Below are 14,465 nucleotides of genomic sequence, written 5' to 3' on the forward strand. Positions count from 1 at the left end.
ATTTTCCAAACACTCAAGATTCTGTTGGCTTGTACTGATGAACCAAGGAACTGTTGAGCAAAACATCCCAATCAGATCTCTCCCTGTGAAGACAAAAGCGACTCATCCTCACCCTCAACATAACCTTTCACTGTGGTAGTTTGCAAGAGGCTTATGATACAGATAAAGAGAAGTGGAAGCATTTGGCTGGCCTCATCTTGATGAGAATCTTGTACGAAAATAAAAAGACTGACCTCATTACCTCCTGGTCAGGAGTGAGAGAATGACGTCTGATGGATGGGCAAGAGCTGCATCTGCACCACTTGCATATGCATCAAAAGGTCAAACCCATAAACCCATGCACGCGAATATATATAACCAGTCTGTAGTCTGTTTCCTCATGCATGAGCCCTTCACATCTGCTCTGGTCCTCTGCTCAGTCATCGAGACTATCTCTGCCTGTGGTTTCCTGTGTAAAGGCAGCTCAGCTCTCTCATATTTTGCCGCTATAATGGCCGATTTATATGCACTGCCCACATAGTCAACACACAGCAACACACTGAAGCAAGCACTTTAAGTTGACAAAAAAAAAAAAAAAAAAAAAAAAACATTATGTATACACCATCAGTAAAAATTGCACATTTATCCTGTTACTGGGGCAGTACTTTTAAAACTACACCTTTGTATTCTTAACTGTATGAAGCTAAGTAGGTCAGGGTACTAATATGTGCTCTTAAAGACAGAGAAAAATCTGTCAGCATTTTCTCACTCTCACGTCATTTCAAATTGGTTTGACTTTATTTCTTCTGCAGAAAATGTTTTTTTTTTTTTGGGGTCCATACAATAAAAATGTTGTTTGGACCTCAATGTAAACGTCCATACCTATGAAACTGAATGAAAATCAAATCACGCAAGTTTGGAATGACATGGGTGAGTCCTGATTTTTGGGGTTAACTATTGTTAGGTACCATTCCTAAGGTCACTTGGGTCAACAATGCACCAGCCTTGTACACAAAGTGTATTAGAACAATGCCGTTTTAATAATCATTCTTATTCTATGAGAATAGGAAATGAATACCACAACTAAAATGATCCTGAGAGAGGGATGGGAATCACTTTCAAACTATTTCTTCAGCTGCTGAATGATAAAAACATTGAGATGCAACCAAAATCCAACTTTGTATAGTCCAAGCATTTAAAGCTGCAGATGTAAGCTAAACAGAACATTTATTGTGCGTTGGTGTGAAGCTAATATATTTATCAATACAGTTATCTTTTTTATTCAGCATTCTTGGTGGGAATAGACATTGTGTTCCAATTATAGGCCTAATAAAAGAAACCTGTATTTTTTTATGAAACGGGATACAATGTTTGGAATATTTCCAGATTTATCAGGGAGTTTACCCTGATACCAAGTGATTTTGTATACTAGTTACTCATATTTTATACGATTTGGAGGTTCAGTCTGCTGGGTTGGTCTTCAGTAAACTCTCTTTCCCTCAATTGACTGAAGCAACTTTTGTCATTGTTGACAAGTACACGCTTTATACTCCATGAAATAAACAATTAAAACATCTTTTTCAAGATCATAATTCTAAATATTTAGCATTAATATTAATATTTCTTCATATACTGTACATCAGAAAGTTATCAATGGTAGATGAAGATTGACTTGGTCTTTATTTAACTCTCTTATTTAGCTAACTTCCTTTTATTGTATTTTGAAAAGCTAAAATCTGTATCAGTCCTCTCAGCTATCCTTATGCTATCTCCTTCCTGTCCCATCATCACTCATCCTAAACTCTTCCATCTTCTCCTCTTTTCCTTAAGGTCACGTCTTTCCTTACCTCTGCTCGTGGCTATGTTGTACTCTCTGCCTCTCTGTTATCAGTCCTGATGGAAAACCACACTGCTGCTGTCAGAGTCTGAGAACGCATTACCTGCCTATTGGCTGCCAATGATGTAATTGCACTGGCCGTGGAGGGGTCTGGTTCCATCCGGAGAGCACCTCAGCAAACTGGGCCATTAAGCACTTTTAACACAGCGCCCTTACTAATACAGCCAAGGATAAGCAAGAGCTGCAGTGAAACGTTGTTTGTGTGACGTATCTCAAAAAACAGCCATTGACAGAGAAGGAGTGGTTATTGTTGTGATTCAGCACTACTGCCGAGGACATCCGCTATGCTAGCTCACAAATCTGTGCAAATTCGAACAGACCAGCAAGTGGATGTGCAGTGTTGCAATACATGTCTGTGTAAGCTAGTGGTGCATAGGCTTATCTGAAAGTCATGCGAAGCTTTGTTATGATTGACATGATGCTAACTTTTTACCTAGATATATATTTTTATAGTTTTTAAAATAATAATAATAAAATTTAAGTTTTTTTTATGAAATAAAATGAGATACTCGCATATTTATGAATGTTTTTCAAACCATATTAATCTAAAAGGAAAACAAAGAGCATGTTATAAAACACTTTTTTATTGACTTTGAAGTCTGAGTGCAGCAAACCATGACATGAGAATAATGAAAGTTCAAATAACTTCATATAATATAGATTCTTCTCAAGTTAACACCAACTTTGCCTTTTGTTATAAAAAAAAAAAAAAAAAAAAAAAAAAACAATCGATTGCTATCAAAGGGAATCTTTCAGTCTGGTCTAGAAAACAGCACAATTTAAACAAAGTGTCAAACAACACTAAAGCTCCACTGAGGTTTCTGTTGTCTCCACTATTTAAAAGCATTTGTCTCATTTAATTTCTAAAAGAGACAAGCCATAGGCTCAAATTAGCCTCTTAGTGGGTGAGCTAATTGCTACTGTACTCCAACCTTTTTGCACACACAGCAGAGCATCAGCAACATGAGCCAAATGCATGACTCCATCCTTAACAAAGCCCAAATACTCACTAATGTATTCATGTAAACGCTTGCATTTGCCTAAAGAGATATTCTCTTAATTTACTGCTTTAAAATTTTACCTCTTTCACATTCTCCTGAAAAAGATGCATGTAGAGAGAATGTGCACGGTGCTGTATCGGCAAAACATATGCTGAGCATCATGAAGAATTTGTTTATTTGATAAAGAAGCACATGACCCCCACGTGACCTTTCACTCCATTTCAGTCTCTATGCATCATTTACTTGTTTTTGCTCTCCCTCCTCTAGCAGTCATGCTCGCATTTCCCCATCCCTTCCTCTCTTTGCCAAGTGCCTTCATATGGCCATCTGGCTGACTCATCTATTCGTACCAGAATACACTCTCCATCTCTCACCATCACTATTCCTTCTTTAGCTGGACTCTCTGAATAAAGGTATTACTGGGATTCACATGGGGACAGACTTAACACTCACTATCACTCATCTCAGAACATTTCACTCTAACAGAAAACATGCATTCAGTGCGACAAAAATGAGAACAAACATGTTCCAAAAAGGCTATTTTAGTAGATGTGTGTGTGTGTGTGTGTGTGTGTAACCACAAAAAGCACTCTGAAAACTGCAGGTATAAAATAAATAAATAAAACTTGAATATTTAAACCCTCAATTATACAGGATATTGTTCGTTATAATAAATAACCAGTACATTCAGAAATCACTAAATCTGCCGTAAACATGTAGATCAATTTTTAATAGCATAAATGGTCTACAGAAATGATAACTCATCTCCCATGCACTTTTAAATTCTAAGGAACTCTAACTGGAAGTAATGATAATAATGGCAATGTTAAATGCACTATATAGATCTGATAGTCAAGTCAGGCAGGAGAATATCACAACTGTGTCAGAACAGACTGCTTCTCAAAGCCAGTGTTAAAAAATCAACCCCTGAAAAGACCAGGAACACAGTGTTACTGGGGTTACTAACACAATAACTGTTCCTAGTTTAAAAGGACACTACAAAACTGAATTTCTTTCTGCGGCTTATCCACAGATATTTCTTGGCCTTTAAAGGTCAACTGAAGGACAGGAACCATACTCCATGTCTAATCACATTTGAAATGTTTAAAGGTTGACAACAAGTACAAATAAGACAGCAAAGGTGATTTTGTTGGACTCTTCTTGATTTGAAATGAAACTTACACCTTTATACATGGCAGCCAGCCACGTCTGTATAGCCTGAGTCATTCTGAGCATTTTTAGATGGTCCTATCTGTATAGTGACTGATAATGAGAGCACCTATGAGCACACCATCGTTTTAATCATACACTAGATTTAATTATATCGCATGGAATCGATCTTACTGCTATAGATATTGTACCTCAAAGTGATGATATTACAGACCATTTCCTTGTATCGTGCATGCTGCGTATAACTGATATTAACTATATGTCTCAGCGTTACCGTCTGGGCAGAACTATTGTTCCAGCCACCAAAGAAAGATTCGCAAATAACCTGCCTGATCTATCTCAACTGCTAATTGTACCCAAAAATACACACGAATTAGACGAAATTACTGACAACATGGGCACTATTTTCTCTAATACATTAGAAGCTGTTGCCCCAATCAAATTGAAAAAAGTTAGAGAAAAACGTACTGTACCATGGTATAACAGTAATACTCACTCTCTCAAGAAATTAACTCGTAGTCTTGAACGCAAATGGAGAAAAACTAACTTAGAAGTTTTTAGAATTGCATGGAAAAACAGTATGTCCAGCTATAGACAGGCTCTAAAAACTGCTAGGGCAGAGCATATACACAAACTCATTGAAAATAACCAAAACAATCCTAGGTTTTTATTTAGCACAGTGGCTAAATTAACAAATTACCAGATGCCACCTGATTCAAATATTCCACCAACGTTAAATAGTAATGACTTCATGAATTTCTTCACTGATAAAATAGATAACATTAGAAATACAATAGCGAATGTAGATTCTACAGCGTCTAACACTTCAGTTTCATCCATCGCACCCAAAGATAAACTGCAGCGCTTTACAACCATAGGACAGGAAGAGCTAAATAAACTTATCACTGTATCTGAACCAACAACATGTTTATTAGATCCTGTACCCACTAAATTACTGAAAGAGCTGTTACCTGTAGCAGAAGAAACACTTCTCAATATCATAAACTCGTCGTTAACTTTAGGACACGTCCCAAAACCATTCAAGCTGGCGGTTATCAAGCCTCTTATTAAGAAACCAAAACTAGATCCTAGTGTACTGGCAAATTATAGGCCTATTTCAAATCTTCCATTTATGTCTAAAATTTTAGAGAAAGTTGTGTCTGCTCAATTGAGCACCTTCCTGCATAAAAATGATATGTATGAAGAATTTCAGTCAGGTTTTAGGCCCCACCATAGCACAGAAACTGCACTTGTTAAAATTACAAATGACCTGCTCCTTGCGTCAGACCAAGGCTGCATCTCATTTCTAGTCTTACTTGATCTTAGTGCTGCGTTCGACACCATAGATCATGACATACTCATAGATCGATTACAAAACTATACAGGTATTCAAGGGCAGGCTCTAAGATGGTTTAGATCCTACCTGTCCGATCGCTACCATTTTGTTTACTTAAATGGGGAGTCATCTCATTTATCAACAGTAAAATATGGAGTGCCACAAGGATCCGTCCTAGGTCCCCTTCTATTTTCAATATATATGTTGCCCCTTGGTAATATTATTAGAAAATACGGAATTAGCTTCCACTGTTATGCTGATGATACTCAGCTATATATCTCAACGAGACCAGATGAAACTTCCCAATTATCTAAGCTAACAGAGTGTGTTAAAAATGTAAAAGATTGGATGACACACAATTTTCTCCAATTAAATTCGGATAAGACAGAGATATTAATTATTGGACCAAAAAACACTACACAGAATCTTGTAGATTACAATCTGCAACTAGACGGATGTACTGTTACTTCCTCTACAGTCAGAAATCTGGGTGTTATATTAGACAGCAATTTGTCTTTTGAAAATCATATTTCCAATGTTACAAAAACTGCATTCTTCCATCTTAGAAACATTGCCAAGCTACGAAACATGTTATCTGTTTCTGATGCAGAAAAGCTAGTTCATGCATTCATGACCTCTAGACTGGACTATTGTAATGCACTTCTAGGTGGTTGTCCTGCTTCTTCAATAAACAAGCTACAGGTCGTCCAAAATGCAGCAGCTAGAGTCCTTACCAGGTCAAGAAAATATGATCATATTACCCCAATTTTACAGTCTCTGCACTGGCTACCTATTAAGTTCCGTATCAGTTACAAATTATCATTACTTACCTATAAGGCCCTAAATGGTTTAGCTCCAGCGTACCTAACTAGCCTTCTACCACGCTACAACCCATCACGCACCCTAAGGTCACAAAACGCTGGACTTTTGGTCGTTCCTAGGATAGCAAAGTCCACTAAAGGAGGTAGAGCTTTCTCACATTTGGCTCCCAAACTCTGGAATAGCCTTCCTGATAATGTTCGGGGTTCAGACACACTCTCTCTGTTTAAATCTAGATTAAAAACACATCTCTTTCACCAAGCATTCGAATAATGTATCTTTTTAATTGTGAGTGTAGTTGCATCTGTTCAAAGTTGCATTTTTATTCATTAGCTTGGGTTAAACTAATTTTACTTTGTTGGATCAGCAGCTATGCTAATGATGTCTGTATTTTGTTTCTATGTTTCGCCACGGGATTTACATCCCGTGGTAACTAGGATTTAAACAAGCTCCAGTCTGGATCCAGAACACCTGAGAAGAGATGATGCTGACCCTCAGAGGACCCCAGATGATGCTAACCTTGAATCAACAAACAGAACTAACAATTATTGCTAAATGTGTGACTGAATCATATAATAACTTAATAATATTGATAGTTCATCGTCTAGCTGACTACGTCTTGTATTATTATTATTATTTTTTCTAAAATCCTGTCAAATGTGCACAAACTACTAGCTACTACTAAATATTGTAGAAACATAATTTTCTGTAAAGTTGCTTTGTAACGATTTATTTTGTAAAAAGCGCTATACAAATAAACTTGAATTGAATTGAATTGAACCTATGCTGTGACAGACACTGTGATATGTGACATACATCTTAAATTATCTTGTCATAAGGAAAGTGAGACATAAATATGTAAGATGAAGAGATTAATAAACAGTACTCAAACAATCATTTCCAGCCTTTTGCACAGGTAAAAAAATCTCTAAAATGTGGCACAAATGACTCCACATTATAAACTGAAATGGCTACACATATATTGAGGCCACAGAGTATAAAAATCCCCCAGACAAAACAAAAAACAAAAGGAGGCACATAAAGTTCCCCAAACAGCAATTCTTGATCATGTGCAGTCTGGCTTTACAGAATCTGAGAGGTACAGCTCAATTCCTATACAAACCAGAACAGTATCCAGTTACTTAATTTCACCAACACTCGCTCCCTTCAGTGAAAAATACACTGTTTTGCAGCAACAAAACATGACGGTGAAAATGTTGCAGGCAAAGTCATTACATAAATGACATTTAAAACGTATGCTGCTATGAGGCCATGGGAAAAATGCAAATAAGAAGTGATTTGAAGTTGTGTAGATAAATGTGAGATATACTGTGTGGCAGATTGTAAAACACATTACATTTCAATGTAGAAATTAGTTTATGCAATCATCTCCATAACACCAACAAGACCTTCTAAAGCTTGATTGTACACAATGTCTTACATTTAAACATATTCAATTGAGATTCAAGTAACTGACTGAGTGATTTGTGAATGTTTACAGGGAAAAGCATGATGGATAAAATCACAAGGTCATGGGACAAACACAGACACACACAGAGGTCACTGGGCATTGATGTGATTGTCATGAGGGTGAAATAATGAATGAATAAGCACACTTATGGAATAAGACAAAATGGTTTATTTACATGACAGGAAAGTGTTATTAAATTATTATTATTTTTTAAAATGACATTATTATCTGAATGATCTCTATTCTAATATAAATGTTACATATATTAGCATGATAGTAATTACCAACTATATTTCACCTGTGGTGTGGTAAACAAATGACACATAGGCTAACGTAAAGGTACCTGCTCCTTTTCTTATTTTTGTTGCGTTGCTTATTCCCTCTTTCTTCCTTTTTAGAGGGAGGATGATTGGAAACCACTTCTCTGGGATTTCTTTCGGGATAGTCATGTTGTCCCACCGTCGTTTCATTTACACAGCTCTGCGCACACAGCAGTCGGACATGACAGCGGCGGAGCGACGGAGAGACACGCGCGCTGCAGCGGCAGACTGGCGCCGGATGACGGAGCGCTGCGTGGAAGACATCAGATTACACACACGCGGCGGTAAAATACACTTCACTCCCTCTCAGTTTTGATTTGCCGCAGAGTCGTTGAGGTCATTCAGTGTGATTCGATTACACTTTCACTAAACTAGTTCTCAAATGTTTTTACGCAGCGCGAGTATTTTACACTATACAACTGCACTGTCTTTGCACATCCATGTCAACTGAAGAAACATTCTGCCTTCCAGATATTCATGCAAAATGTTTGTTCTTGACTAAGTATTTAAGTCCAATAAAGAAATATGGCTTTAAACTTATAAATAAGCAAACATTAATTGACATTCAACTAAAATAACTATTTTGACCAGGCTAAAGACGACATGTTAGCTACATTAACACTGTCAAAACACTGAGCAGCGCCACTAGAACTACGACGTTGTTTTTATATGACATAATCTGAAAGCCGTTTTATTGGTCGAGAATGTGGCCAATAGGAACTGGCTGAGGAGGTTGCCAGGGCAACTTTATACTGCAGAGCTGTAAAACATGTATGGTTAAGGAGCCAGCAACTTTAGACTCATTGGCAATGAAATATCCATATAGTAATAATAACCTTCAGAGCCAAAATGGCTGATAAACAGACAGTTTCATACACTAGGGCAAGAAGAGAGTGAGAAATGGTGGCACTGCGGAAGACATCTGGACTAGTCAGGTGTCTCTGCACGTGCTATGTCTGTTGTGTCTCTCACTCAGGAGTGTGTGGAGAGAGAGGGAGTCTGGTGCCAAGGAAGGAAAACTCCCGACTGTTAAACACAATGCTCCAGCATATACTCACGTGTCCATCTTTAACTTTTGATGTTGCACTGCACCACAGTGAAAACACACAAGAGCCAAGCTTTGGGACAATATCGCACCAATGGCTATCCAATCACACAATTTTATATATATAAGTGTGGATGCTAATATTTGAAATAGCTTCTTAAAGGGGTCATATGATGCGATTAAAATGGTTCCTTTCTTTTTGGAATGTTACAAAGTCTTTTGGTGCATAAAGAAGATCTGTAAAGATTCAACCACTCCTACCTAAAATGTCTCATTGTAAGATGCCCCCACATGTCTATGTCACGATGTGGGAAGATTTGCATAATGCCGCCCAAATGTTCACGCAAAGAAAGAAGGCGTAACTTTTATTGTTGCTGTTGACGCCGTTGCCGCCATGTCGTGGAGACACTGTGTTTCATTTTGAAAGCAAAACTACTTCGTTTGTCTTTCCAAAAGAGGACACAACTAGAAATCAGTGGTTAAGTCGTATTTACAATCTTGAGACCGTATTTTAATGGTCTTGGTCTTGTCATGGACTCGTGTGCATTTTGACTCGGTATTGACTCGGACTCGAACATATTAAGAATTGGACTTATTAACGAGTCCACTCGAGTCTCAATCAAAATATTTCATGATTATGCTATTACTGTATGTTAATATTTCTTTAAATTGATATATGATTGTAGGGCCCTATGATTTCCGCGATGCAGAAAACGTGGATGGAATCGCGGAATCCAGTCATAAAAACGAAATTCACAGTTTAACGCGGAATCAAATTTTGAATGAATTAATCAAAAGTAGGTCATTGCATTTACATCAAATCACGTCTCAATAAATTGTATAAAAAATGTATAAAAATAATATTAAGTTGTTTTATGCAGTTAAATAATTAGACAAGCTAAAACACAGAATTAGGTAACAATAAAACATATGGTGAAGAAAAAATAAAACATTTCATAGGGCCCTAAACACATAATTTTTGTTAAACTTTAAATAAATTGTTGTGAAAATGTATGTGTTATGATTTTAATTAATTAGACAATTAAATTAATTAGACAATTAATTAAAATTAACCTTTAAAAAGGAGCTTAGAAAAATTAAAACATAAAAAAATTGTATCTAGAAAAATCTTTATTGAAAAAACTAAATTTTGGAAAAAATAAAACGGATTTCATAGGGCCCTATGATTGACATGTTGAATGATTGGTGATTTTCTTGTGATGTGAGATGAGTGTAACATTAGTTCAGAGGCAGTTAAGACTCTAAAAAAGTAACATTCTGTGATATGTAGCCTTTTTATCCTTAACTGATAATATTTTTTATACCTATAATATATGGTGGGGAAGTCGTGGCCTAGTGGTAAGAGAGTTTGACTTCTAATCCTAGGGTTGTGGGTTCGCAAGCCACCGAACCCCCAACTGCTCCCTGGGTGCAGCAGCATAAATGTGAACCCACTGCTCCGGCTGAGTGTCCACGGTGTGTGTGTGTGTGTGTGTGTGTGTGTGTGTGTGTGTGTTCACTGCTGTTTGTGTGCACTTTGGATGGGTTAAATGCAGAGCACAAATTCTGAGCATGGCTCACCATACTTGGCTGAATTTCACGTCACTTTAATCAAATAAATAAAATACAGTGTACATGCCATGTTACATTTTATATACTGTTTGAGTATGGTACCAATTGTATTGTTTCCACAAAACATTTTACATACTCTTAAAGATTTCTTTAGGTCTCGTCTCAGACCCAATCTCGGTATTGACTCGGACTCAACTCTCTCTGGACTCGGACTTGAATGAGCTGGTTTTGACTACAACACTGGTTCCAGAACAGTTCAACCCAAATATACAGATGTGTGCAGCACATTTTATGGAGAATGAGGCCTATTTCAGTGAATTTGCCACTGATAATCAAATGCAAATTTTGAGCACAGTACTGTAGAGTAGTGCTTATTATTTGTAGTTTATCTGATCACAAATGCAAACATGGTTTTGTTTACCCAGCATGATACATAATGCAAGGTGTAAAAAGTCATTACAAGTCATTATAATCAGTAATTATGTCCCCACTGGATGTAACAAATGCCTCATGTGTAATGGGTTTTATTGGTCTAGTCTCATTGTGCTGGGAGACGGCACCACAGTTTGGTAAGGGGCTTAATATGTCCGTCACACGCTTGAGGCATTTAGCCAATCACAATGCACTGGATAGCTGGCCTATCAGCGTATACCTTGCTTTTATATAACAATGTGCTTTTTTAAAAATCAACATGTTTCAGAAAGGCGGGGAAAAGAGGAGCAACAATAATGTACATTATATGGAAAACAATGTGTTTTTTTTTACTTGAAACCGCATAAACACATTGCATTACACCAAATAATGTCTTTTTAGCAACGTCAAGCATACGCCACACATTTTTGTTCATATCTGACTGCACCACATAACACAATACAGGTAAATTAAATCAGATAGACAAGTTCAAGGAGAGGACAACGAGGTTGCATTTTATAGGCCTTAAACCAGGCTCACATTGTGCGATTATTATTATTATTTTTTTAATTCCTTTAGGATTGTCAGACTGTACAAAGATGATGATCATGTCACACTCAGTTGTCATTATTGTCAGACTGTACAGCAGTCAAGATGCATTAAAAAGAGTTGCACTCAAGAAAACTTGTCCTTAGTTCTACATTAGTTCGGGACTTTATTCAACGTTATAAGAATTCTCTAGCATTAAATCTGACTGAATCCAATCAGATACGTTTAGTTATGACGTATGTTATGCCCCTGTACAGCCGCATCGAAGCACAGACATCATGCATCGAACTCAAATCTATGATTGAACTTCCACTGTAAACCTGTTGTAAACACATGATGATGCGAGCGAAATACCGGAGTGAACATGGCTGTAAACGACTTTTGCAGTTTGAAAAAGAGTTGAATGTTCTCCATAACAGAGCGAATTGCATCCCGTGTCTCGTTTGCCATCTCCGCGGTCGTTTCGGTTTTCGATTTCTCTAACCTACAATGTAAAACTCGGCGCTTAGCATCTACGTCACGGCTCTCAGCCCGCCCTCTGTTCGTTGATTGGCCCGGCTGTTTCCAGACCGGTGGCAAACAGAAAGCTCTGACGCTGTATCAGACTGAGTACAGAAGCGAAATGAAATTGAGCGGAAGTAGGAAATCTACAAATCTACAGAGTTTCCAGCTGTTCAGAGCGGATTTCGACGCGGAATCAACGGGGAAAATGCGGGGCGGCGGGACATGCTTTTACATCAATGAAAGGTGGTGTACAGATGTAACTGTGTTAAAGAAGTTGCAGTTGCAGTCCTGATCTAGAAGCACTCTTCATTAAATACAAGCCATTCTATTAACTGCGGGACTTTTGTCTGTTCATTCTCGTGAGTGTTTAAATTCCTCCGCAAGCACATGTGACCTCAGCTTTACAGAAACTCGCTGATGAGATCACAGAGACAGAACAACAACTCCCAGACTCTGTTTTAATTATTCTTCGGGACTTTAATAAAGCAAATCTCTCCAGTGAACTGCCAAAATACAGACAGCATGTTACATGTCCCACCAGAGACAGTAATATATTGGATCACTATTACACTGCAATTAAGAATGCATATCACCCGTTTCCACAAGCAGCTTTGGGGAAGTCCGATCACTGTTTGGTACATCTTATAAAGACCTACAAGCAGAAATTGAAATCAGTTATACCTATATTAAGGACTGTAAATAGATGGACTAATGAAGCAAAGCAGGATTTACAAGCTTGTTTTGACCTCACTGACTGGAGTGTTTTTGAAGCTGCTGCTACCAATCTGGACGTTGAAGAAACACCCCACACCCAGCCTGAACACCTCTCCACATGACCATTCACACCTTCTGCAAACCCCCTCTCCCCCACAACTTCAATTCACATCAGCAAAGATGAAGTGAGCCAGTTCTTCCGGAGGCAGAAAAGGAAAAAAGCATCAGGCCCAGATTGTGTTACACCAGCCTGTCTGAAATCCTGTGCTGACCAGCTGGCCCCTATCTTCACACAGATCTTCAACAGACCACTGGAGCTGTGCAAAATCCCTTCCCGCTTCAAATGCTCAACCATCATCCTCTTCCAAAGAAATCCAAAATTGCAGGTCTAAATGACTACAGACCTGTGGCTCTAACATCTGAGGTCATAAAGTCTTTTGAAAAAATTGGTGCTGGCCTATCTGAAGGACATTACTGGATCCTCTTCAGTTTGCCTACAGAGCAAACAGGTCTGTGGACGATGCAGTAAACATGGGGCTGCATTATGTTCTGCAACACCTAGACAGACCAGGTACTTATGTGAGGATCCTGTGTGTGGACTTCAACTCGGCCTTTAACAAGATAATTCCAAACCTCCTTGTTGGCCCTTTTGCCTACACTCTGCTGTCCAGCTCACCCCTAAACCATCTGGATTGGGTTCAGGTCCGGTGACTGTGGAGGCCAGGTCATCTGGCGCAGCACCCCATCACTCTCCTTTTTGGCCAAATAGCCCTTGATGCCTTCAGTGTGATAATAAAAATAATATTTTATAAATTTAATAAATTTATAAATTTAATAAATATTTAATAAAAATATAAAGAAAACTCTTTGAATGAGAAGGTGTGTCCAAACTTTTGGTCTGTACTGTATATATATATATATATATAGGACACTGAAGAAGACACTGAAGAAGAACCAGCTGTCTTCATCCATCCTGGTGAACTTTTACCGGTGTGCGATCGAGAGCATCCTGACCAGTTGCATCACAGTCTGGTATGGGAACTGCTCAGTGGCTGACCGCAAGCCACTGCAGAGGGTGGTGAAAACTGCCCAGCGCATCACAGGGACACCACTTCCTGCTCTTGAGGACATCCAGAGGAAACGCTGTCTACGTCGAGCTCGCAGCATTCTCAAGGACAAGGACTTTCCCAAAAGCTGTCTCCTTGCTGAACTCTGCCCTCTGACACCCCTCAACACCCCCCACACCACACATAGACTCCTCCCCCTCTTCAACACTCTGACTGATTTATTTATTTAATCACAACAAGCAAAAAAAGTAACTTGTTATACTTGCACTACTGTCTGTTCATCCAGGAACACTGTTTAATCCATTTGCACACTGAAATATTTTCGATGCACTTTACTGTCCATTGCAATACTGTAAATTATGTTCATAGTTCTGCCTATAGTGTACATACACTTTTACATAATCCATCTGTATAGTATGTTCATAGTACACCTATCTGTATATCATGCTAATAGTATTTAATATCTGTAAATTATGTCCATAATACTTATCTGTATAGTTATTGTAGACCTTGGATATTCTGTACTTACTGCTTATTGCACTTCTGGTTAGATGCTAACTGGATTTGGTTGCCTTGTACCTACATGTGCAGTGACAATAAAGTTGAATCT

The 14,465-nt window shown here is 38.1% G+C and overlaps 1 protein-coding gene across 2 annotated transcripts in view; it reads right to left on the bottom strand.

Moving 5' to 3' along the window:
- Positions 1 to 14,465, bottom strand: part of atp8b2 (ATPase phospholipid transporting 8B2) — a 45,915-nt gene that overhangs the window by 21,400 nt on the left and 10,050 nt on the right. Inside the window, exon 1 of one of the 2 annotated variants that reach the window (XM_026284632.1) lies at positions 8,017 to 9,204. The exons of the other annotated variant lie outside the window; for it this stretch is intronic. Within the exon in view, the coding sequence (XP_026140417.1) occupies positions 8,017 to 8,143 (127 nt within the window). The 5' untranslated portion in view covers positions 8,144 to 9,204. Of the gene's footprint in view, positions 1 to 8,016; positions 9,205 to 14,465 lie in introns of those variants that run through there. 2 annotated transcript variants of the gene reach the window in all.

The sequence above is a fragment of the Carassius auratus genome, chromosome 16 (genome assembly GCF_003368295.1).
Source record: "Carassius auratus strain Wakin chromosome 16, ASM336829v1, whole genome shotgun sequence".
Lineage (NCBI taxonomy): Eukaryota > Metazoa > Chordata > Actinopteri > Cypriniformes > Cyprinidae > Carassius > Carassius auratus.